Consider the following 25427-nt stretch of genomic DNA (forward strand, 5'->3'; position numbering starts at 1 on the left):
ATGTTAGTCTGTATTCGCAAAAAGAAAAGTAGTACTTGTGGCACCTTAGAGACTGACCTGTCATTATGCAAGGCACTGAATTTAGCTGTATGGAGTGGAAATCTATCAACTTCATGAAAAAAATGTGTTAGTCTCTAAGGTGCCACAAGTACTCCTTTTCTTTTTACTAATACAGTACACAGAGTATGTTAGCAACCAATTAACAGAGTGCTTTGTTTGCTCTTATACAGAGCACAGATGGATCACGTTGCTAGAAAACATGGTTTCGATTGCTCTCCATCCAGAACAGAAGAAATTGAAATATTTATTCCTGGAAAATTAAGGCTAACTTTTAAAAAAATGAGTGCTCGAAGTCAGGTTTTTACGTCCAATTAGTGCACCTGAATAAGTGGCCTAATTTTTGAAAGTGCTGAGCAAACAGCAGCTTACACGGGAGTAAATTCCTTGCATGGGTGTCTAAATTTGGAGATGGGCTTGATTTTAGTCATCTGTTTTTAAAATCTTGGCTCTATGTATTTTTGAGATTCTTATTCAGCATTTCTTTGAAACAGTTGTCTCTAATTTTTCCAGTGGCGGTATAAAGCGAAATCATCAGTCAGTTCCAGTCTTTCATCTGTTGCTATACCTGATGGGAAAGAATTGACACAAAAGGTGCCAAGATTATTAAAATGACTCGTGATTTTGGGTGCCCAACATGGGATGCCCTCGAGGGGCCTGATTTTTCACAAAGTGCTGAGCATCTGCCTTCTGAAAATCATGACCTGTTAAAGTGTCTCAAACCCAAAATTACTGGTCTCTCTTAATAACCTTAGCCAAATTGAATTATACTTGTTTTTCGTTATTCTCCTCTGCACTCTAGCAGCATGACTCAGCAGGGGAAAAAATGCTTGAGCAAAGCTGTTTCCTCAAAGGTTTATAACATAAAAATAAAATAACTTCAATAGCGAAAAGAGAAGAACACCCGGCAGTGGGTTCTACCTAGTCTTATGCTCTATTACAGCCTCTCCCATGCAAAGACAGGTGTGGAAGCTGATCTGACATTAACCCCTTGTTCATCCTGTCACATTTACCACCTCAATTTTTCCTCCTCCTGGTTCCCTCTTTCCTTTTTATTTTCCAGTTTTAAAGATAGGGAAGGCACTGGTGTGGGTTACACAGTAGAAATCAATCTGCCTCCGTTCCCTCAATGCCTCCTATTCTTTCATCATTCTTATTTTCAGTAACTGCAGGGAAAATTGTGGGTGCTCTAGCGGTTAGGATTGCTGCATTTGTAAGACTGGCAGATTGGACAAGCCACAGGACCTACCACCCCTTAGTTGTAAGCGTCTGTGAAGCCAAACGGCTGTGTGTCATGTGTAAGGGATAAGAGAATGACTCTAATTCCTTTAGCCTGGAATTCAAGAAAATCTCCTAGTTGCCCTGGTAGAAGTACACACAGATTTCATTACAAGCATACTTCTTAATGGTAGCGCTGATAAGAGAAAAGCTCTAATGTAAAACATATCTGGAAGTTCACTTTTGTTGTAACCCTGTGAGTCAGTGCCAGATAACTAGGGAGGGACAGGGTGACTTACATAATACAATAGAACATTTCTTTGTTTAACCTTTTCTGAAGAACATTTGAGCTAACAAGAGAACAAAGACAAGGCTATTCACATTAGAAAAATAGGAACTACTACTGTGGATTAGACCAACCTCTTCTCTAGTCCTGTATCCTGTCTCTGACAGTGGTCAGTATCAGATGCCTCAGAGGGAGGCATTGAATCTCCATAATTGACAGTTATGCAATATCCTGTCCATGGGGAAAGTTCCTTCTTGACCCCAAGCAGCTAGTAGTCCTGAACACAAGGTTTTAACTCCCTTGTACATGTCTATCCGATCTATTTATGTAACAGCCATCTCTTTTCTTGAAAATGAAGCTTGTAAATAAGAAGGAAAGAAAAAAAAAAAACCCCGAGTGCATGTTTCTTGCTGCAGTGTGTGTCCTGCTTGACTTGCGTGCAAACATACACCTTCACATAGGAATGAATTATGGGGTAGCAGTTTGTAAGGGGTGGTGGTGTCTGGTTGGGGAAACTGGTGTCCCCTTCAGAACACTCAGGAGCCCCCATCACAATGCAGGGGTTGCACATCTGAGCTATTGGATTATGCTTTAATCCGCCATGAGTTGGAAACTCTTTCTTGGTGGCATAGCATTCGCATTAGAGCCAGTGTGTTATAATTTCAGGGCAAACCTGTGTGTTACTGAAACATTTAATTGTAACTAAAATTAAAAATGAAAGCTTGCATTGCTGGGGAGAGGGTATAGTTGGTGAGCTGGACTTCCCCGGCCCTCCCCTTGCTAATAGGACTCAGTGTACTAAATGAATTGGAGAGGTGGTGCCTATTTGCTCTTGGAGCAGAGTACTCTCTTTTTATTTTCCTGGGTGCCTTTGCTGTCCAAGCTTAACCCAATGTTTACTGAGTTGTAACAGTGGCATTCAAATCCCTTTCTAGCTCAATGCAGAAAGCACCCCTCTGATAGAGCAGGATTATGAGCTGATTTTTAACTTGCCATGTGCTGGAAGAATAGAAGGAGGCAGGGCTCAGATCTCTCACTGGTTTTCAAAGGAGGGCACAAAGAGAGGCAGGGTAATGGCAAAAATACCCCCCTGAACACACAGTTTGTGCTTGTGTAAGCAGACATGTACTTACAAAATGTGCCAGCTAGAAGTGCACCTAGGTACGTCATGCAGCTTAACCTGTGCACCTCCTGTGAAATCCTGGCCCTGTTGACTTTAATGGGAGCAGGATATCACTGCAAGGTTCCACGTGGAGTGACCTGATTTCTCTGTGCAAATGCAGATGTTTTCAGCGTTGTGGAGTACCACCTTTTAAAGCTAGATTCCCGAATGTGCTAATGGTCACACAGTTCTTAGCAGCAAGACTCTTTCTCTAATGTGGAGTAGAGAGTGCAAAAAACCGAGCCATTCCCTGTCAGCAATGATCATTCTGTGATGCCATGTTACTTTGCAGAAGATGCTCCTGATGCAGAGCAGGAAGCTGACAAGCTGGTGAAGTCGCCACCCCCTCCACCGCCACGTCGCAGCTACCTGCCGGGATCTGGCCTCACCACAACGAGATCAGGAGATGTCATCTATGCAGTCAGAAAAGAGACCACCATTGTCAAGGTTTGATGATTCAGGCAATAGCTAACAGACTTAGTGACTAATGGCTGGCACATGAAACATTCTCAGACTTCAGCTGTTCGTCTAAACCATAGAAAAAGTTGAGACAGGGCCATGGCCCAGAGAGGTGACCAATAGGTCACCAGGAAATTCTATTAATCAGAAAAAGCAACCAATAGGATTTGTCCAGTCCTGTTTTCATGAGTCTTATCCTTTCACTTATCTCTGTAACAATGTAAGATGCAAATCACAAGTGGCTTTCATCCAGTGTGTCATAAGATGATTAAAAATAAAAAGCCCATTTTACGCAGATGGGGAAGATCAGCTCAGAGAGTCAAGAGTTTCCATAGAAACATTTAAGAGTTTCTTGTTGCTTACTTTACCCACCTGTTACATTTGAAGTGATAAAAAAGGAAGGAGGCAGTATGGGGATGCCTCTCTGTCTCATACACATTATATCAATAGTATCAGGATTATATTGATCTAGCACCATATTTTTTGGTTTTAAGTTGATAAAAAAGTGAGCTCCTAAGACATGACATTAAACAAGCAAACAAATAACTCCGCCCCTCCGGAAATCCTGCAATAGGGGGAGTTGCATTATTATTGACTTTACTGTGTTTGCTTTGCACTAGCATTGTTTATATATGTAACTTTAGCGCCCTCGTGGCCAAGATGGAATCTGCTCCTGCAGGCAGCTCCAAGAGAAGGCATGCGCAGGAATGCAGCAGGAAAAATCCCTTCCACCCCAGGGGCACCTGTTCCAAACCCCCGGAGTGAACACACACACACCGGAAAAGTACAATGGATATAAGAAAGGGAAATATTTATTTACAGAGGGATGAGAGGAGAAAAACAACAAGGGAAATGTAGGGGGAGCAGTAGAACAGGGTTGCATTCAAACCAAGGCCCGACAGGCCCAGTGGTAGCACAGTCTGAAAGGGCAGACACTGAGCAATGTGTCTGCACACAGAGTTCAGGAGTCCTGAGCAAAGTTCCAGTCCAGTGCTGAGTCTTGGGTGCTCCTGGTCGTCTTTGGCGCCAGTGAACTTTCCCCAACAAACCCCTCCGGTGCCCTCTTCTGCCGCTCTCTGCAAAGCCACACAGAGCAACCACCTCCCCACTTAACTAGCTAGCAGCCTCCCTCCTTATTCCCAATGCAGAGTCACAAGCCCCAGTACTCACAGCCCCATGCAACCCTGGGCAGCAGTGATACTGGGTCCAGCTCCGGCCTGTCCTTCTTGGGTGATTCCCCCTGGCACAGTGCTGCTCCTGGCTCCTGTCCTGGCGTGTCCCCGATCGGCTGCCCTGTCCTTCCCAGGCTTCAGGCAGGGTCTCTGCTGCTTCACTTTGCTTCACTTCACTTCACTCTCTCTCTCTCCAGCTCCAGCACCCCACCTGGAGTTTCCCTGTTTCTCTCACTCTCCCCCTCCCCCCGCTTAGGAAAAAGATTTAAAGGAGCCATGCTCTCTAAACCCCAAGGGGTTACATATATATTGGCTCTCTGTGATTCTTCACCCTTTCAGGAAGGCAGCGAAGATGCTGGGCAAACAGCACAGTCCAAAGTACCTAAAGAAGATCCAGCCTCATCCCGGGCACCACTGCCCGTCACAGCATCTGCCACAAAGGACGAGGAGGAAGAGGAAGGAGACAGAATAATGGCAGAATTGCAGGTATGCACATTGAGATGCACATGGATATATGTATACAATCTCACTCTCTTCTACAGACCTTGCTTCTGTTCTTAGCTAAGATCACAAAGGAAAATAAATGTGGTGGTCTCACCCAACTCCCCTTTTTAAATATATATTCACATAACACCACCACCACACTGTTCTGGCCTGGAAAAGCAGGGTTTCTGTGGCTCATTATTCAGGGGTATTGGCTCTGCTGGTGGACAAGTCCTCCATGACAGATACACAAATAGGTTTGTTGTGCTGTACATATTCAATGTGTTCAGCATTGACCTGAATTTGTTATGTATGGCCCAGGCCTGCATGGTGCCTGGTGCCCTCCGCTCTTGTGGAAGTTGATAGGAACAGAGGATACTAGGCCCCTTACAGGGTTGATTGGGCTCATACACATTAGACCTTGGTCCCCTTTCTAGACTCATTTTTATATATGTCTAAGGTCTTGAAGCGTCACAAAATTTAGCTTTCCATCATGGGATGCATCATTCTGGCAGCAGTTTCTGAGAAGAGATGCTCACTCCATGGTCTTTTGTTTTGCAGTAGGTGGAACTGTTTTAGATCACTGACAATGACACTGTAGTAAAAAACCAAACATTAAAACTGCAGTCAGTGAGTTTCCAGTGGTTCCGAGCTGTATACTCTATATCAGTGGTCACTAACCCATTGATCATGATCAGCTGGTCGATCCTGGAGCCTCGTCCAGTCAATTGTGATATCTGGGCCGCTAAAAGTCCAGTGGGGCTCAGAGGCTGCCTGCCTGCCATGGTCCCATGCCGCTCCTGGAAGTGGCTGGCTGCTGGCATATCTCTGCGGCCCCTGGGGGAAGGGAAGGGAGGGGAAGGTGAGGTGGCTCTGAATGCTGCCCCCACTCCCACCACTGTCCCTGCAGCTCCCATTGGCCAGGAACCGGCCAATGGGAGCTGAGGAGGTGGTGCTTGCAAGCATGGGCAGCGCACAGAGCTGCCTCACACCCCCCTTTCTCCCAGGGGCCGCGCAAAGAGATGTGCCAGCAGCCAGCCGCTTCTGGGAGCCGCCTGTGGTAAGCGCCTCCCGGACAGAGCCTGCACCTTACACCCCATCCTGCACCCCAGCCCAGAGCTCCCTCCCAGACCCCGAACCTCCTCCCACACCCCAATCCCCTGCACCAGCCCGGAGCCCCCTCCTGCTCCAAATTCCCTCCCAGAGTTTGCACCCCTCACCGCATCCCCCTGTCCCAAGCTCAGCCAATGCACACCTCACAGTTGAGAATGTTACACTGATTTGTGACAATCCCTGAAGGATTTTGGATCTATAAACCACAAATGACACTAATAAAAAGTAAAACTCATGAAATGTCCAGTAGATTCTATGAGATTAGGTGCATATGATGCCTGCACCCAAAACTCCCTCCCAGAGTTTACACCCATCACTCCTGCACCCCAACCCCCCTCCTCAGGCTCAGCCCGGAGCCCCCTCCCACGCTCTGAACCCCTTGGCCCCAGCCCAGAGCCTGGACCCCCTCCCACACCCCAGCCCACTGCCCCAGCCTGGTGAAAGTGAGTGAGGGTGGGGAAAGCGAGTGACGGAGGGAGGGGGGAATGGAGAGAGTGGGGCGGGGCCTTGGGGAAGGGGTGAGTTAGATCCTGGGTTGATCTTAAGTTCAAAAAGTGATCTTGTGCATAAAAAGGTTGGAGACCACTGCTCTATATGATACTGTCTCCATACTATTGTAGGAGAAACAGGTTGAGCAATGCGGGTTTGGATTAGTGTTAGGACAGACTGGGGTTATGTAACAATACACAGGCTCTATGGAGCACATCAGGTATTCAAAAACACTATAGCACTGGGTATAGTATGTCCGTAAAATCCTTCTAATACATGAGACAGGCCTGCCAGTTGATAGGCATCTTGTGTGACCCTCACATAGCCTGCCTCTCCACACCTCTCAGGCATCAGACACTGGCATCTTAGATAGCTACAGCTGCAGGTAGAGATCATTTTTTCCACTGCTGTGTGTCGTTCTGGCTGCCTCTCCTCCTCGTCATGTCTCTCTTTAGGCAGCCCAGCTGCCACACTGCTCTTCCTCTGATAGGCTGTGAATGGGAGGGTTAATGGGGACATGGGTAATATGGGGGTTGGAAGGAGGGTGTGAAGGAAAGTCAGAGTAAGGGTACTGAAGGAGAGGATGTCAGACAATATCTGCTAGGGGTAAACATTTTTAAATCAGGTTCAGATAATTTGCACCCAAGAGTCCTGAGAGTTGGCTGAGGTGATCTCTATTCCACTGATGTTAATTTGTAATAAATCTTGGAGTCCTGCGGAAATTCAGAGGCCTGGAAAAATGCTAATGTTGCACCAATGCTCAGAAAGGGCAAATGGGATGACCCAGCCTGTTAGCGTGATACCAATACTGGACAAAACAATGGAAAAGCTGTTATGGGATTCAATTAAAAGAATTAAAGGATAGGAATACAATTAATGACAATCCATGTGTTTTTATGGACAATAGGTCTAGTCAAACCCGATTTCATTCTTTGAAGAGATTACACGTTAGATTGATAAAACTGTATACAGTTAGACTTTTTTAAAGGCATTTGGTTTATTACTGCACGACATTTGGATTTAAGACACTGGCACTATATGGTATCAAGAGAGCATACGTTAAATGGATTAATAAATACAAAATGAAAACAAAGTTTGAACTCGAAAGTTGCAGTGAAACAGAATTGTTGTCCTCCACACAGCTCTCTTAACAACAAGCCAACTGACAGATCTCAGAAAATAGTTGTCAAAAGGATATCATCATCAAGTTGGGGGTGTTTTTACTTGGGTTCTTTAGGGATTCATACATTTTCATTAATGATCTGGAAGTAAATATAAAATCAGGCCGATAAAATTTGTGGATGACATAAAGGTTGAGTGGCAAATAATGATGAGGCCCTGGCAATCATGCAGTGTGATCTGGATCACTTGATGGTATGTCTGTTCAAACAAAACATGTTTTAATACAGCTAAATGCAATTTTTTACATCTAGGAACAAGACCTGAAGGCCATACCTACAGAATGGGCAACTGTATTTTGGATAGCTGTGACTCTGTAAAAGGATTTGGGGGTCCAAGTGGATAAGCAAACAGAACATGAGCTCCCAGGGTGATGCTGTGGCAAAAAGGGCTAATGCAAGCCTTGATTGTATAAAGAGGGGAGTGCTGAATAGGAGTAGGGAGGTGGTTCCGCCTCTGTAAAAGGCATTGGTGAGGCTAGTACTGGAATAATGCAGTCAGTTTTGGTGTTCATATTTATAAAAGAATGTTGAAAAATTGGAGAGCGAGTGCAGAAAAGAGCCAAAAAATTACTTGAGGCTGGAGTAAATGTCTTAGTAAGAAACTTAAAAGAGCTCAATCTGTTTAGTTTATCAGGGAGATGACTGAAAGGTAATGTGATTACAGTGTATAAGTACCTGCATGGGGAGAAAGAGCTCTTTAATCTAGCAGAGAAAAGCAGAACTGGAAGCTGAAACCAGACAAAATCAAATTAGGCACAAATTTTGGCAGTGAGGGTGATTAACCATTGGAAGAAACTCGCAAGGGAAGTGGTGGATTCTCGTCTATTGATGTCTTTCTGGAAGATATGCTTTAGCGAAACATGTTATTGGGCTCCATGCAGGGGTAACTGGATGACGTTGAATGGCATGTGATATACAGGTCACAGTAGATCATCTAATGGTCCCTTGTGGCCTTAAACTCTATGAATCTAGGTAAAAAGAGGGGTCTATAAAGAGAACTTTGTTTTAAAAAGAAGACGACGACTGGGAGTGTCTGCTACAGTCCTCCACTGTGAGTTTTCTGTGTTTATTTATAATTTGGAAAGGGAGTAACAAGAGAGAGACTGAGAGGGGAGGGATGTTATATTGGAGGAAGTGCCTGACTGAATCCAGTAATTTAGTGCTATAAATTGCATGATTGTGAGATAAATTAATTATATAGTTACCACAATACTTGCCACACCAATATCACTTTCTTACCTGCACTGGTGTAATTAATTCTCATTGCCACTCTCTCCCTGGCATGCACCTTTCCTCCACAGCACTCCTGACTTACCTTACTGATAACCCAGCCTGCAAGTGCACGTCAGCAGAACTCCTAGTGTGCTACACCAGGACTTGCTGTCGGCATTGTGCACCTGCACGTTGTACAGCTACTGGCACTCATGGCCTTTAGCCCCCCCCTTGAATTAGGAGCTAGTGTGAGAGCTGGGCTGGACCCCCAAGGAATTAGTGAGAAGCCAGCTATGCCCAGTAAGGTGGAGGTCTTGAGAGCCCACACTCTGCGGTGCAGTAGGAGGAGGACTTAATAGAAGACCCATGCTCCTAGGACTTGACTTGTACCAGAGCATTGCTACAGGAGGAAAATATAGGGTCCATAGGCCCTGAAGAACCTGAACTCCTTAGTCCTCACCACCTTGCAGTATGGTTGCTGTAGTGTGGCCGATACCAGCCTGAAGAACCCACAGCCTAGGGTAGGCCAGGCCCTGGAGTGCTGGAGGCAGATGACCAGGGACAGTGAGGGGGAGAGAAACAAATTTGGGGGCACTAAGGAGAGTGACAGGGTGCAGGTTTTAGAGTTTTGTGGCAGTGGAAATGCTGTTAGCTAGGCCATGTATTGGGTCCTGAAGGAATGAGTGGAAAATGAAAGCTCCGGGGTGTGTATGTGGAATTTTATACTCTGGACCACAGCAGACTAGAAAGATGATGGTAGTTCAGGAGGGAAAGAAACCGGGGATCTGAGGAAACAGAGAGAGAGAATAGCAACAAGGAGTTGCCCCATGGGGGCAGAAGCTTGGTGCTGCCGGTTCCTGCTGCAGCAGGACAGGCTCTGTCAGCAGCCAAGCTCCTCCCCGGCCTCTTTCCCAGCGTGCTACGTTCCCCCCCACCCTCCGGGCCTCGGATCAGCTGTTTGCTGGCCAGAGAGAGGTGGAAGAGCAAAGCCTCAGAGAAGGGGCCTTGGGGAAGGGGCTGGAATCGGGGCATACCTGTGAGCACGCCCGAGCCCCCTGCCCTGACTCCTGCACCCCCCCACACACACACCCCCAACCCCCTGCACCCTCCTCACACCTCCCCATACTCCTGCACCCACCCACACACCCCCAAACCCCTGCCCTGACTCCTGCACCACCCCCCACACCCCATGCCCTGACTCCTGAAACCACCCCCCCATCCTGAGTACCAAACGGGAGCTACTGCACCCCACCCCCATTCCCACCTGGACCCCTCGCACCAATGAAGCTGAGCACAGGGCCGGGGGGCCCCACTAACTCTAAATCCACCAGTGGCTGTCACCTGGGCTGGGGATACTGTGTCAGCTGATCCCCACAGTCTCCAACCTACCTGGGAAGTACAGCAGACATGGCCCTGACCATTAGCTCCTCTCCACTCCCAAACCCACTCACCCCTTGCTTCCCACCGCTTAAGGCTTAGCCCTCTCACTTTTAAAAATGATTGCTTGCCCCTGCCCCCCCCCAGCTTTTCTGGCACCCCTGTTGCCAGGTATCCAGTTTTAGACTGGAAACTCCAGTAGAAAATGGGACCTGGTGTCCGGTTAGCCATGCTGACTGGAAACTAACAGTCTGGTTAATCACATTAGCCTCCGCTCCTCCCATTCCCAACACCCACCCCAGAGGGCTGGAAGAGAACCTGCCCTGCTGCTGCTGGATGTCACGGAGTGCGGGAGATCAGGGTCCTGCACCCCCCACTTCCTGCGATTCACCATGACTCTCAACCAAACAGAAGGTTTATTAGGCGACAGGAACACAGTCAAAGCAGAGCTTGTAGATATGGAAAACAGGACCCCTCAGTCAGGTCCGTCTTGTGGGGTAGGGAGCTCAGACACCATTGCTGGACCTCCCTCTGTTTCCCCAGCCAGCTCCAAACTGCAACCCCCTCCAGCCCCTCCTCTGTCCTTTGTCTCTTTCCTGGGCCAGGAGGCTGCCTGATCTCTTTGTTCTCCAACACCTTCAGCTGGCACCTTGCAGGGGAGGGGCCCAGGCCATCAGTTGCCAGGAGACAGGGTGTTGGTCATTCTCTGTACACACCTGCCTAAGGCTCTGCGACAATCACACACCCTTATCCCACCACCTAGAGACGTGGGCAAAACAGCCGGCCCTCAGGACCCTCCTGCCCGCCCCCTGAGCTCCTGGCCCGGGAGGCTAGCCCTTGGCCCCTCCCCTGCTGTCCCCCTCAGCCTCAGCTCACTGCGCTGCTGGCACAATGCTCTGGGTGGCGGGACGGCGAGCTCTTGCCGGGCAGCACGGCTGCAGAGCCCGGCCTGACCCGGGGCTCTGTGCTGCGCGGTGGTGTGGCTGGCTCCAGCCGGGTGGCACGGCTGCCTGTCCTGGTGCTCTGGGCAGCACGGCTGTAATGCTGCCAGCCACCAGTGCTCCAGGCAGCGCAGTAAGGGGGCAGGAAGCAGGGGAGTTTGGGGTGGTGGTCAGGGGGTGTGGATAGGGGTCAGGGCGGTCAGAGGGCAGGGAACAAGGGGGTTGAATGGGGGCAGGAGTCCCGTGGAGGGCAGTCAGAAAGGAGGGGGGGGTTGGATGGGGCAGTCAGGGGCAAGGGTTCCGGGGGCGGTCAGGGAGAAGGGGGGATTGAATGGGGCATGGGTCGGGGGGGTTGGATGGGGCAGGAGTCCCGGGGGGGGGCAAGAAGCGGGGGCGGGGGGGAAGGGCAGATGGGGAGGGGACGGGCCACACCTGTCTGTTTGGGGAGCCACAGCCCACTGTGCTTTTGCCCCCGGCCCTTTTTACAATCATTCCCCAGGGGAGCCCACAAATATGTTTGGAGCAAGGCACACAAAAAGTTAATCCAGCCCTGCCTAGTGCTCGAAAAATAGCTGTACAGACAGTGTGGCTCAGGCTGGAACTTGGGCTCTCAAGGCCACTCCCCTTTCCCTCCCCTCCCGGCTTCAGCGCCTGAGCCACAAGGCCTACAGATCTAGCACGAGCCCTGAGAGCATGGGTCTGTGGACCCAGGGCGGAAGGTCTGTTCTCTGATGCAGTGCAGCCATGTCCTTAAGCATCTTTCTTTGCATGGGGCCTTTTTAGTTGAAAGCTTAGTTTTGTGTCAGACGCTACAGGTTTAGGCTTAAGCATTCAAGTTAAAGACAGGGGTGCTGAGAAATGAAGTCGTTTCATTAAGGACAGTCTTGTGGTTATGACATGGGTTTGGGAGCTGTGATTTTTGTTCCCAGATCTACCATGGTCTTCCTGTTTAACCTCGGGCAACTCCTTTCACCGCCGTGTGCCACAGAGTCCCCATCTGTAAAATGGGAATCAGGAGACTGTTTAACAAATTCATTATTTGTTATGCAGTTTGAGCTTGATAGCTAGGAGATGCTACCTAATCTGAAAATAACATTTCACTCAGACGTTCAGGGCAGTAGCAGGAATAAATTAAACCTCGGTTTTTGTTTTGCTGATCTAAATCTCATGCTTTACAAACAAATATCCTCTTTGAAGCAGAACTCCTTTGTGAGTGTCTGTAAAAAGCCAACTGGGTGTCCTGCTAACTTGCAGTATTTTAATTCCTTAGGCTTTTCAGAAGTGCTCTTTTATGGATGTAAATTCAAACAGTCATGCTGAACAGTCCAGAAATGACACACACATTAAAGACACAAGGCCTGGAGCTCTAATACACCACAAGGACAAGAAGGTAACAAGTGGCACTTACAAACATGCCACCCACTCTTTGCATAACCTTCTTTCCTTGCTTCAAGACTAATTTTGTGTCATGTGTGTCCTTTCCCCTCTAACACAGTCTCAGGGGCTTATTTGCTTTTACCCCCAATGCTGGCAGACAGGAGTTATATTTGTGCACGTGCCCAAGTTGGGGGTCAGCTCATCTTCAACATTTACATAAGAATTCTGGTTGAGGAGAGCTTGACAGACTCATTTTATAATACACCACCACTGCCCAGTGGAGTGGCGAGGCCTAAGGATTAAAACCCACATCCCAGCTGGCAGCTTAGAGCATTTTCACTAAGTCAGGGTGCCAGTCACCTGGGTTTCAAAGGTGCCATTTAAATCAGTGGAAGCTAGAGGTGAGCACCTCTGAAAACCGGCTATGAAGGCCCAGTTTTGCCCACAGCACTGTTTCTCTCTTTGGTCCCAGCTCATGAACCTGCAGCAGCAGGTAGTGTAATACAAATTTTACATCACATGACAAGTGAGGTGAGCTTTGCAATATCTAGAAACAACATTGAAGCTCAAGGGGAGCCTTTCAACCTGGCCTTTGGCGTTCTCCATTGCACGGATAAATCCTGAGATTAAGTGTGACAGGACTTGGGGAGAAATTTTGTCAGATTTCTTTGACGGTGTAAATTCAGTGTTGAAAAGGCCAGATGATTGTACTGTCAGTCAGCACTCAGCTATTGCACATTTTCTCAAGTATAGTGCAAACATTTTTTTCCAAAGAACTGACTCAAAAATACTGTTCAGTGTAATAATGGTTGTGACAACTGCAAACTCCCAGCAATTAACTTTAATTGAGCTTACGTCTTGCATGACATTCACTGGCACCTTTCAACCCAACTGGTATACAAACTATACAAGTATCACTTCATTTCCCAGAGGAGTGCAACTATTTCTGGGGTGAAGTGCATAGCTGTTTAATAATGCCTAGAGACACTATACCAAAGTTTGGAACAGGCAGTGTAGAATGGAAAAACTGAAAATCCAGGGGAATGGAGGTAGGTAGAATGTAATCACTTGATGTGAAATGCAGCCAGAGCCCCAGCTGTAACCTCCCCACTCTTACAAAAAGTGCCATTAAATATATTGGGCCCCAGTTCTGAGAGCCCTTTATTGTAATGGGAGCTGAAGGCCCTCAGCAACTTGCAGGTCTGGGCCCTTACGTGTTCATTAAGAGCTGACATGTTATTTCTGACACACAAACCATTATGTGAAATGTGGCTGGAGCATCACACTGAACTTTAATTCCTCTCTGGCTTTGGTGGTTTTGCATGATAATTCCTCCCTCTTCAAACCGTTCAGTAGTTTCAGTGTCCTCAATGCATAATCTCTGTTAGTGCTAACAAACTGTGAGCATGCTGAGTAAAGACTTTGAACTATGAACCTAGCCCCCTGCTAGCTGACTTTCTTCTTTCTGAGCTTTATATATAATACTGAGAAGCATGCACTAAGAGACAGTGTGCACTTGAAGTCCATTAAATGATTTAACTTAAGTTATTGTACCTTTATTCTAATGCATTCTCTGTGTTGGAGACTGAATTTCATGACTGATAGTTCGCAGCTTGGATCTAGCAGTTGTTGCTAGTATAAATGTATTTGAACCATGTTTTTTATTCACACTTTTGTCCTGTCAATACTTTTACTAGAAATCTGATTGTAGAATGGTTATTTTACATCAGATATAATCAAGTTGCCTCTTCACCCCCAGTGTCCACAGCAAAAACCATAAGTAACAACAAATCAATGATGAAGGGCGAGCCTTCTCACAGGGATTTGTCACTCTGCTGGAATAGAAATATCTGCTCTTTAAAAAAAAAAGCTTCCTTGCCCTGCTGCTTACTGCTCTGAAGTATTGTCTGCAAGGTTCCTCACTTTGGAGCCTCCCTGGGAATGTGCCTATATAAACTGGCCAGTTAAAAGAATCATTTTAAGACCTGCATTGCTGGTAGCAATTAACATTTAAGGAAGGCAAAGAAGTACTGGATGAAATCACCATGTGCCTATAGGACTGGTTCCTTTAGACAAATAGGTTTAATTTTATTTTCTGGGGTTTTTCTGGTGCTAACTATTTCACTTATTTAGCCTTAAGCACCATTTTTATCTGCAGTAGTCACCTGTAGAATGACTTTGATATGCCCAGACAACAGTTACATTAACACACATCATCATCTCTTAGCCAGGAGGAATATTAGAGGCAGTTAGAAAACAGCTGTTTACATTTCAAAGCTTACTTTCAAGGTGAGCCAAACTGTATCATAGTGACACTGAGAAGGGAGCAGGGATCAGCAACGTGTAATTTTTAAAAAAATTGAGTGAATGACACAACCCCTCAATGTTGGTCACTAAGTACAGTAATTTTTTCAAGTATCCATCGTGCAACGTGGTGGTGCCAACCCCTGGAAGGGAGGTGTAACTGAAACAGTCCCAGTGAGCCTACAGGCTGTAGGGACTGTCAATATTCGCAGTTACAAATCAGTCCCTTTGGTTTGGTAGTCAGCCTCCCTCACTTATGGTTTGATTTGTTCCTGACAGATCTTAGTCAAATACTCTATCTAGTTCAAGCTTCAGTCTTATGCAAACTAAGGAATTTTTGAAATCTGGTGTCTAAACAGGTCAAGGTAAAACAATGTTGGAGATAGAGAACTTATGCTTTTGCACAGCACATTCTGGAGACCTTATAAAAAGGGACAGTCTGGTTAGAGTTCATGTTGAGCACATGCATAGTTTTGGTCAGTAATATATTGCACCCTGTCCTACCAGAATTTGGAATTTTCCTATGAAGAGGTACAGAAATCAGAAGACTATTATAGACACGGCTGTGCAGCAATGTACAGAGCAGTGAGTTCACAAGGTCTTCACTTCATCTGAGGATATGGTGATTAATTGGAGAAAAAAATCTTTACAAATAACAACTCTGATTAACTAAATAATCCAACTTTCCCCCTTAGGTATATGGGGATACAACAGGATCTCCAAAAGATAGTGACCACCCTAAGGAGAAGAGGGAAGGGAAAACTGAAGACCAGATGAGTTCTGATGCTTCCAGCATATCTGAAAATAAAAGTAGCTTTTCAATGAATGAAAATTCTGTGTTCAGTAAAGATTTGTTTGTAGGGAATAAAGACTATTCCAACAAGAACCCCCATAATATCAGCACAAACTTCTCTAGGGTAAGCTTGCCAGAAAATGACGGAAGAAAAGGGGGTCAAGATGTCTTAGGAGTGCATTATCCAACTATTGAAACTGGAAAACAAAAGCTGACATATGGAATATTGCAACACACTGATTATGACATGCCTCAGAACAAACCACTAGAGTGTACAGGCAAATGTGTCCCAATCAGCAACGTTTCACCTCTTGTCAGGCAAACAGAGTTGCAAACTCAGGAAGCTTTCAGATCACCAGAGGAGAAAGAAATGCCTGTCATTAACTACAGTCAGGTTGTGCTAAGGCCTAAAGTATCTAGAAATATCAATGTAAACTATATGGAGGAGACAGAGTCTCCAGGTAGCTCTCCTAGTGAAGAAAACCCACCAACAGACAACATTGCTTTTATGATTACCAAGACAACTGTTCAGGTTCTGTCGACTGGAGAAGTTCACGATATAGTAAGCAGGAAGGGAGGAGATGTACAAACAGTTAATATAGATGCCAAAAAGGACAAGACATCCCAACAAGGTGTGTTAGAGAGTACAGAGAATGAACCACCAGTAGTTTGTCTGGACAAAAAACCAGTCATCATAATCTTTGAAGAACCAATGGATATTAGGTCGGCTTATAAAAGACTTTCAACCATATTTGAGGAATGTGAGGAGGAGTTAGAGAAAATGATGACAGAGGAGAAGATAGAGGAAGAGGAGGAAGAAAATGAAATATCTGAAACCCCTGTGATACAGAATGAAGCACTGCAGACAATTAATAATGGAAGGGCTACTGCAGATTATTTAGCAAATCATGGGCTTGAGCAACAATATGAATTTAAACTTCAGTCTCATTCTGACTCTACAGAAACAAAAACTCCTGAGGAACAAGAAATTGCAAAGACCGGTTTTAACAAATTTAGTCAAATTTATGGTCTAAATTCAGAAGTGAAGCTGGACTCTCCTGATCAGTTTGGAAGCAGGCAGGATGCTAAGAAAAAATTTAAATTTAAGTTCCCTAAAAAGCAGCTGGCTGCTCTGACTCAAGCAATACGTACAGGGACCAAAACTGGAAAGAAGACCTTGCAGGTGGTGGTTTATGAAGAGGAGGAGGAGGAAGATGGGACTCTAAAGCAACACAAGGAGGCCAAAAGATTTGAAATCACAGGGTCTCAGCTTGAGGATGTTACCAAAGATGGTTCTGGGAAGGAAGATCCCATTCCTGAGATGTCAGCACAGAGTTCTAGGACTGATGAAATTCGAAAGAATACGTACAGGACTCTGGACAGCCTTGAGCAGACCATTAAACAGCTGGAGAATACCATCAGTGAGATGAGTCCAAGATCTGTCCCTGAACCTGCATGTGCCTCTGTAAGAAGCAGTGCCTCCTATTCTTCCCATATAACACAAGAGGCTGCACCCAGAGAACCTGTAGTATTGGATGAGAGCCATGGTGGTGCAGAATCCCCTTCGTCAAGCCTATCTGCTTCACGTAAGGTACCTTAGTAGGAGAAATCAAGCTCCAGCTGCTTTCTAAAATCTGCAATAATCACCATTAAGCAAGAGGTGTCTTATGATTTGTTTGCTTCCTTTCAGGTGGCTTGTTTGGTCTCCCCACTAGGTGTCTAACAGCTAATAGATTGTTTTACCTCTGCTGCTGTTTGGTGACGGGCAATGCAGGGAAGCTGGGTCAATAATCCGCTGTGTGAAATGAGAAATGACACTGACATTAAATCCAGTTTGATCAGTAGTTGAGCAGATGCCTCCATTTGATTCTTGAACTTAACAAGAGTGGTGTGGTTCATGACGTGAATCTCTGATGTTCCCCCTGCATGTAATATTTTGGCTTCTCACACAAAGCTTCTTTGCGCATGGTGTGTGATTCCCCTCTTTAAATGCACTCCTATTTACCACTGTGATTTCCTTGTCTCCCCCGTGCCCCTACAATCCTTTTAACAGGGCTCAAGCACCACTTCACAGACCAGCAGGATGCCAATACCCATGGCTACAAAAAGTAGACAACAAGGAAGCCTGGATAAAGCAGGCAGACAGCACAAGCTACAGGATCCACGCCAATACAGACAGGTAGTTTTACCCTAAACCAAATCTTTGGATGGACATTTAAAGCTGTTTAAAAAAATGTAAATCAAGTCACTGGTATAGATTATACCAAATAATGGATTTGTTCTTTCAAATGAGATCTAACTAGGCATCCTGGATCTTGGGGGAATGAAAATCTCTTTATGATCCTTATTACACTTTCACCATACTTTGCATGCCTGCAATGAAACATCTGCTTTTTACTCCAGTGTTCAGCTTAAGATGCCATACCTGTTTATTTCCCTTTGGTAAATGTGATTCATCAGGACTGCTAGGAAATCCTCTGTTCAAAGAGTTTTAAAGGAAGTGACGGATACTAATCTGTGTTTTAATGCAGCGGTTCTCTAACTTCATTGCACCGCAACCCCCTTCTGACAACAAAAATTACTACATGGCCCCAGGAGGGGGACCGAAGCCTGAGCTTGCAGCCCTGGGTTGGGGGCCCCAAAGCCCCACTGCCCCAGGCGGGGGGGGGGAAGAGGAGGGAGAAGGGGGCAAAGCTGAAGTCCAAGGGCTTCAGTCCTGGGTAGGGGGCATGTAACCCGAGCCCTAAAGCCCTTGGGCTTTGGCTTCGTCCCCAGGCAGTGGGTCTCAGGCTTCGGCTTCAGCCCCAGGCAGTGGGGTCTCAGGCTTCAGCTCCGGGCCCCACCAAGTCTAACGCCAGCCCTGGCCACCCCATAAAATGGGGTTGCGACCCACTTTGGGGTCCCGACCCACAGTTTTTGAGAACCTCTGGTTTAATGGGTTGCATTAGATCCACATTAAGGCTCCATCCATCCTCACGTTAACAATCTCAAAGCATGACCAAGGTAGTGAATAGTCCGTAGGTTGATGTGACTTCTCGCACAAGCTTTGTTCTCTCTCTTTGCACTCTATGCATTCTTTGTTGTGCACTTTGGGGATTGTACCAGGTCCAGTCCACAGCTGCAAGACTTAGCTCAGGCCTTGAACAGTTCATTCTTATTTTCTGCAGGGCTGTTTTCCCAGGCCCTGTTTACTTATGTTACTGGCTCTCTGACAAACTGTCTCCTGCCATCTTTATTTACAGGCTAATGGAAGTGCTAAGAAAGCTGGTGGGGACTATAAAGCTACTTCCCCTACCCTACCTGCTTCTAAGATCCCAGCTTTTTCTCCCACCTCTGGGAAAAACAGCTCTGTGCCTGCTTCTAGTGGTGACAGTTCTAACCCTCTTAATCCACCTACTAAAACATCCATTCCTTCCTTTAACCTTCTGAGTCCTCAAACAGGTCGCACTGCCCACTCTACCTCCCTAATTCCTTCTGTCTCTAATGGCTCCTTAAAGTTTCAGAACCCCGCTTACACAGGTAAAGGTCACCATCTTTCATTCTCACTACAGACTCAAAATGGCCGGCCATCCCCCCCTTCCTCCTCCTCTTCCCCCCCTTCGTCTACCTCTCCCACTTCACTGAACCAAGGCCTGAAGAGCATCAGGACAATCCATACACCTAGCTTCACCAGCTACAAGTCACAGAATGGAAACGCCAGCAAACTCACCTCCTCAGCCAAGGAGACCGCTTAAAGGCTAAACACTAGTGTGTGCAACATCACCACGGCTTCTGTTTATTATTAATGAATCTGCAACCAATATTTTAGCAAGGGAATGTATCATTTTGTTTTATTATTTGAGACTTAATACTAAACATGTGCTAAGTACTGGATTAATACAATAGACTAGAGTGAACCTGTTTTGTAAAACTTTGTTGCTGTTAATGACGATAGAGCAGTTTCTTTCTGTATCTAGCACCTGTTACAAAAAGTGCAGAAGGTGTGTGAGAGTGAACGTGTGTGGGTGTGTGTGCACAGAAACGTTAAGAGCATGGAAAAACCAATATATGGTTCCAGAAATTTTAGTAAGTTCTTTTGTATAAAGCTATTTTCATTATGGGGACTACAAAGATATACTGAACTGTGATTATACACAAATGTAAAACTGAAATGAAAATATTTTTTCTTTTCTTTTACTGTTATTTAGCTTTGTTACAGATTTCTATTTTTGTCAACAAAACATCATGGTTCCTTTCAAGATCTTTTTGCCAAAACATTTTGATACTATTATAATGTACATTATAATGTGTTATGCTGGACAGTAAACCTCTACACAAGAAACAGAATAAGACTGGTATTTGTGTGTATGAGGTAACTTAACATATTGCACTGCCATTCAAATTATATTTAATAATTTGCCAATCCAACAAAAATAAATTTTGTTTTTACATATAAGTATTTGCTGATTACTTTTATTCTTAGCTAAATCCACCATTTTTCTTTTGTTTTATTGAGACCTGGTAACTTGTATTGCAGTGTGGATTTTAAGATGTACACTTCTGTACTGTTATGTATACTGGCAACCTTTTGTACATAGCTATAAATATATATATATAAACAAATACTGTATGTGGCTGGGCACATAGAGTAGTTTTACTACACCAAAATTAATTTTTATGCATGCTTTAAAAATATATATATGGGGAGAGGTGAATATTGAGCAAATGTAAAAGAGCAAAATGTTTGCATAACGAGTGTTTTTGTAAATAAATTTCTTTGTTTAACACCATAATGTAATATACAGAACTATGCTAAGCAAAGAACTTTACAAAAATAAAGGGCTGCATGCTATGGTTTTGTATTTTGTCACTAATAACTTTTACAATGGTTCCAACTCAAATGGTTGTTCAAAATCTTCACTTTTAATGTAAAGTCTGACATAATGAGCAAAATTGTAATTCTTTGAGATTTGGACTCTTACCTTCTAATGCCATTGAAGAGTTACCTGGCCAAACAGTGGAAGAGGAAACCACCCGTCTCTTTCTATTTGGTTTATGTGTATTTTTTTTTTTCAACAACAGAATTTTAACCCCGCCCACACACACACACGAAGTTGCTGTTACTCGAGGGTGAAGGCCCTGATCCCTTACAGAAAGATAGGTTCATGGAGTCCCTTGCAGCAGTAATATTGTCAGTGGAAGCCTTAGACTTCAGCAATCACATCAGTATCGATGTAAATACCTGAACCAACTCTGGCTCAAGTAGAGCTGCTCTGGATTAGAATTGAGACAGCAGCAAGGCTTGTCGATATGATGGTTAATCAGAGCTGCCTTGTGTAAGGTTACGCTGCAGGCAAGGACATAAGCAACTTGGGTACTGTCCCCTGCCTTTTTTTGCTAATTTGTCTCCTCTAAGACAATAGTGTTAATGAATTGATGCTTCCCTCCCCTGAGGCACTCTCTAACATGAAGTGGATTTATTCTTTGTATGCAGCCTTAGAAACTTCTGCTCAAGACAGCACAAAGTCATTATCCACCCTTTTATTAAGACTGCTGCTGTAACATCTTACGCTGTCACTTGCAAACAGTGCTCTTGCTGTCAAAGCATTTCTATTCCCAAAATTATGGCCTAATTTTCTGGTCTTAAACTAATTTACAGAATGTCACATTTGTTTCTGGCTGTCAGAGAGCTTGTCTGGGTGGGAGTTAGGTCAATGTTTAAAAGATCTCCACATACAAATAAGTTACATGATCTTCATTAACATACTGGTCAGGCTTTTGGTAAAGACACTTATGAAAAGGGGTTGATGGTATTTTCACTGTCACCTAATAACACACACCAATGAATCCATGTTTCCAGCATTGACACTCCATTTGCTTGTAAGAGAAACTTGGTATAAGCTAAGCAAGAGCCCACACCTACGCAGAGGCTTGACGATTTGTTGCTAGCATGAATACACGAACAGAACACCAGATGTACTCAAATCTTCTCCAAGATGGGACACTTTATCCAAACAGAGCTTGGTTATGTTTTACAAAACATGTCAACCCCCCGCACACCTCATATTTTGAAAATGATTGATTGTGCAAACCTAAGAAAGTAGCTAGTTAGTTAATTGTGGTTTTTAGACATGGCTGTTTTCCCTCAGACTGTATATTCATGTATAAAATACTAAACCTAAAACTGAGACCATCCTAACCTTACCTCTACTTCTATGTAACATCTATGACTGCATACACCTTAATGCACTGACAAATGTACTTTTATGCTGGACTACCATGGGTCACATTCAGTCATCCATTGCCCCTGGTGCCTCATCTCTCCTGCAGGGCTACAGCCATGACCATGCATTCCCTACCCACTAGGTGCCACTGCAGCTAATCTCCATGCTTTGTGTGTCCCTGCATTACTCCCACCCCCTACCACACCCCCTCCTTGCTCAGTTTGAGCCAGACACAGCAGTACTAGCCCCAGCAGCCCTCTAGTAACCATGTGTGTATCCTGTGCCCAGTCCCTATCACTGTGTGGTGCAGAGGAAAAATGAATTCTATTGCTAAAGGCTACTTACTTAGTCACCTCTCCACCTAGTTGTCTATAGGGTTACAATAGTGTAAGTGACAGGAGACGCTCAGCCAATGTGTCCTTTTAACTGCTCTCCATGTGCTGAGCACTGAAAATGAAGGCTGTATATACAAGACCCACTTGTCTTTTAAGCAAAATTTATCAGTCACAAATACATACAAAATGGACACAGCATCTCTTGGGGAACTGATGAGCGTTTCCAAACACAAAACGCTCATGCCACCAAAAAAAAAAAAAAAAAAAATCATGGACTACACATGAGGCAAACTGGAACTACCTTTTCTTGGTTCAAAAAAAGAACACGCTTATGCATGTTTCTCTGATCAAGGGCACCAAGGACCTGGAGTGCAGTGGCTGTACCGCATAAAGTGGGGCTTTTTCTATTAAGCAACAGGCCACCCTTTCTGGGACTCACTTCCTGGCAAAAGGAATTCCTGAGCAAACAGTATCTCAACTGCCAGCGCTGAAGCAGAGATGGCTCAGCAGGTGCTTTCTATAGGGAACAGCTCTCCTACCTGCCCTGCCAACTTTGGAATCTCTCCTCATGAGGTGGGTTTGGTTTTTGTTTTTTTTTGGGGTAAACTTGACACATTTATTTTAATTTACCACCATGCACCATTCCCCAGTTGCCCCCCATTTCCCTTGGAGCTGGGGAAAGGACTTCCGCCCATCTACTGCCCTGGAATATTAACCTACTCCAAAATTTTGAAGCAGGACCGCTCCCTTCATGCTCACCAGTGTACCTGCCCACCACCTCCACCAAAGGAACAGGGGGCTACTACTAATCCCAACCCCTCACTGAAATGGGCTGTGGTGCATGGAGAGGGGAATAAAGGGAGGATGGAAAATGATATTAGAGTAAGGAGGTGTATTTGGCTTCCTTTTCTTATTGCAGAGGGATCAGCTTCCTAAAGTCTGGAACCAGTAGCCTCCAGCCTTCCCTGCAGCAGTGAGGCTGTCCTTACACGGGTCATGAACCTGAGCTTGTTTTCTGTGGGACTGAAGCCAGGGTTACCATATTTGAACATTCAAAAAAGAGTACACTCCACCACAGCGGGGGGTGGGGGTGGGATTTGCTCATGCACCCCCTTCCCTGCCAGCCATGCAAAACAGCTGTTTTGCGGCACAAGCACTGGCAGAAAAAGCGGGCACGCTCTCGCCTGATCAACTCTTCTTTGGGGGAAAAATAATGGAAAATCCCAGCTGCTTTTAGATATTCCTCCCAGACGGCTATTCAAGAACCAAAACACCGGACATATCTGGGCAAATATGGACGTATGGTAACCCTACTGCAGCCAGGTTGCCCTTAAAAAGATTGTGGCACATGGCGGTTGGGGAACAGGTGGTGAAACCCTATGAGGCTGAAGGGAGCCAGAGACACATGGCGCTCAGGAGACTGAATGAGAGAGATGATTATACATAGGGGCAGAGTTGCTGGGGGCAGCAACATTGAAGGAACGACACAAACAGAATGGGGGGTGTAGGAAAGAGGGCCTTTCACAGCAGCATGTGGTGTAGGAGGCTACCATCTCACAGGGAAATGGGTGGGGTTAGGGGTAGGATGTGACAAAGCAATCTGACATGCAGGAGAATATGGACAACAGAGGAAGGGTATTAAGGAGGAAAGTGAATATAAAAGCATGGGGGAGAGCTTGGATAGAAATTCTGAATGAAGGAGGAGACCACACCTGTTTTCCTAAGGGTTGAAGGGAGACAGTCCCCCACCCTCCCCAACAGGCATTTTTGCACAGTGGATTTTGAACCTGAAATGCACTCTCATTTTGGCCTTGGGCAGCTTCCCCCCTACGATAAAAAAATCAAAGCAAAGTTAAGTGTGAGGTAGGGATCCTGCAAGATAAAAAAATAACCCTGAGATTTTAATATAGGCCCATGATGCTTGAACATTACTCTATATTGGGCAAAGGGAACAGAGGGGCTGTCACTATGCTACAGACGGAGGCTCTATCTCCAGCTGGACCCACAAGGGTGCCCCTCTCTCACTCTACCTTCCAAATGACCAAGACACAGAGGAATCGCATCATCTAAGGGCAACTGCAGTTCCACAGGATGGTCAGCAACAAGGGAGTCCTATTGGCAGCCCTTGCCTTCTTCCCTGCCTCAGGGTGAGAGAGAAAAGCAGAAAGGTGGTTGAAGCTTGATTCCATTTTCGTAGTGCTCATTGTAAATGTCACAGAAGGTCCTGCTCAAAATCAACATTCAAGAGTAGTTTAATTTAAAAGGTTGGAAGGAAAGGTGTGCGGTTGCTCTCAAACCAAATTGTGTCCCCCCCACTACCCCATTTAAAGGGGAACATCGCTTTGGAGATGTCAAAATTACAGGCCCTAAAATGCATTATTCATCTTTTCACACCTATCCCAGGAATGTCCATTTTTTCTTTATTTCCCATTGAGAGAGCAGTCCTCTTTCCATTTGATCACTGCTGAATCAATTCAAGTATCTATTTAGGAAGTATAAATTGTGGAGGGTCTCCCATGTTCCACAGGTATTAGAACGCACTTTGCTTGTTAGAGCATCTGCTTCACCCGTGAAAAGATGTCTAAAGGGCACTTGCACTCCATTCGTATTTTCAAGTACTTTTATTATGTGAATATCAGAGCAACACAGTATCCATGGTGTTGAAGTCCCTTGCTGAAATGCACTTTAAAAAGGAGACTTTTGGTCCTGACTGAAGAGTGAAATTAAACTGCCAACAAACTACTGACTTTGAGAAGCTAGCAAAGATTGATTTTTCCTTATATTTCAAATGGAGATGCTACTTATGCACCAGCATCACAGTATATCTGGAAAAGGTGTAGTTAAAAGTTGTTAGAGGGACAATAAGAACAGAAATACTTTTTATTTCAGTTGCTCCTGGGCACAGACATATACACAAAACTTCAGTAAAGAGAATTTTCATGGAACATTATCAAACAAGGTACTGTTCCCTGTGAAGAAACAACTATAAACATTTATTTCCATTGTGAAAAGTAAGGTAGATATAGATTAAAGTACAGAACTATTACAGCCATTTTGAACAAAATGAAAAAGGCTCTATATGGAACCAAGCCTGCCTACACATCGCGCTTTGTTAGTACTGAGAACATGTGCATGAAAACAGAATTTTTGTTGCACAGAGTTTTTGTGCTCCTGCTGCTCATTCCCCGCTTATGAGTGACACAGGACTATTGTTACCCTCTTCAGAGCAATTAACTTTCATGTCACCAACAGAGGATTGTGACTT

General features: G+C 45.2%; 1 protein-coding gene across 7 annotated transcripts in view; it reads left to right on the forward strand.

Annotated features, from left to right (window-relative positions):
- The window catches only part of KIAA1217 (KIAA1217 ortholog), a 240793-nt gene extending 221435 nt beyond the window's left edge, over window positions 1-19358 (forward strand). The window contains exons 14-20 of one of the 7 annotated variants that reach the window (XM_077809458.1): window positions 3016-3170; window positions 4694-4840; window positions 12421-12540; window positions 15339-15416; window positions 15527-17215; window positions 17678-17803; window positions 18867-19358. In XM_077809458.1, the coding sequence (XP_077665584.1) occupies window positions 3016-3170; window positions 4694-4840; window positions 12421-12540; window positions 15339-15416; window positions 15527-17215; window positions 17678-17803; window positions 18867-19358 (2807 nt within the window). Of the gene's footprint in view, window positions 1-3015; window positions 3171-4693; window positions 4841-12420; window positions 12541-15338; window positions 15417-15526; window positions 17216-17677; window positions 17819-18866 lie in introns of those variants that run through there. The other 6 variants (XM_077809459.1, XM_077809460.1, XM_077809463.1 and 3 more) reach the window with 6 other exon arrangements.
- Window positions 19359-25427: the final 6069 nt, after the last annotated feature.

Source organism: Eretmochelys imbricata, chromosome 2 (genome assembly GCF_965152235.1).
Source record: "Eretmochelys imbricata isolate rEreImb1 chromosome 2, rEreImb1.hap1, whole genome shotgun sequence".
Classification (NCBI taxonomy): domain Eukaryota; kingdom Metazoa; phylum Chordata; order Testudines; family Cheloniidae; genus Eretmochelys; species Eretmochelys imbricata.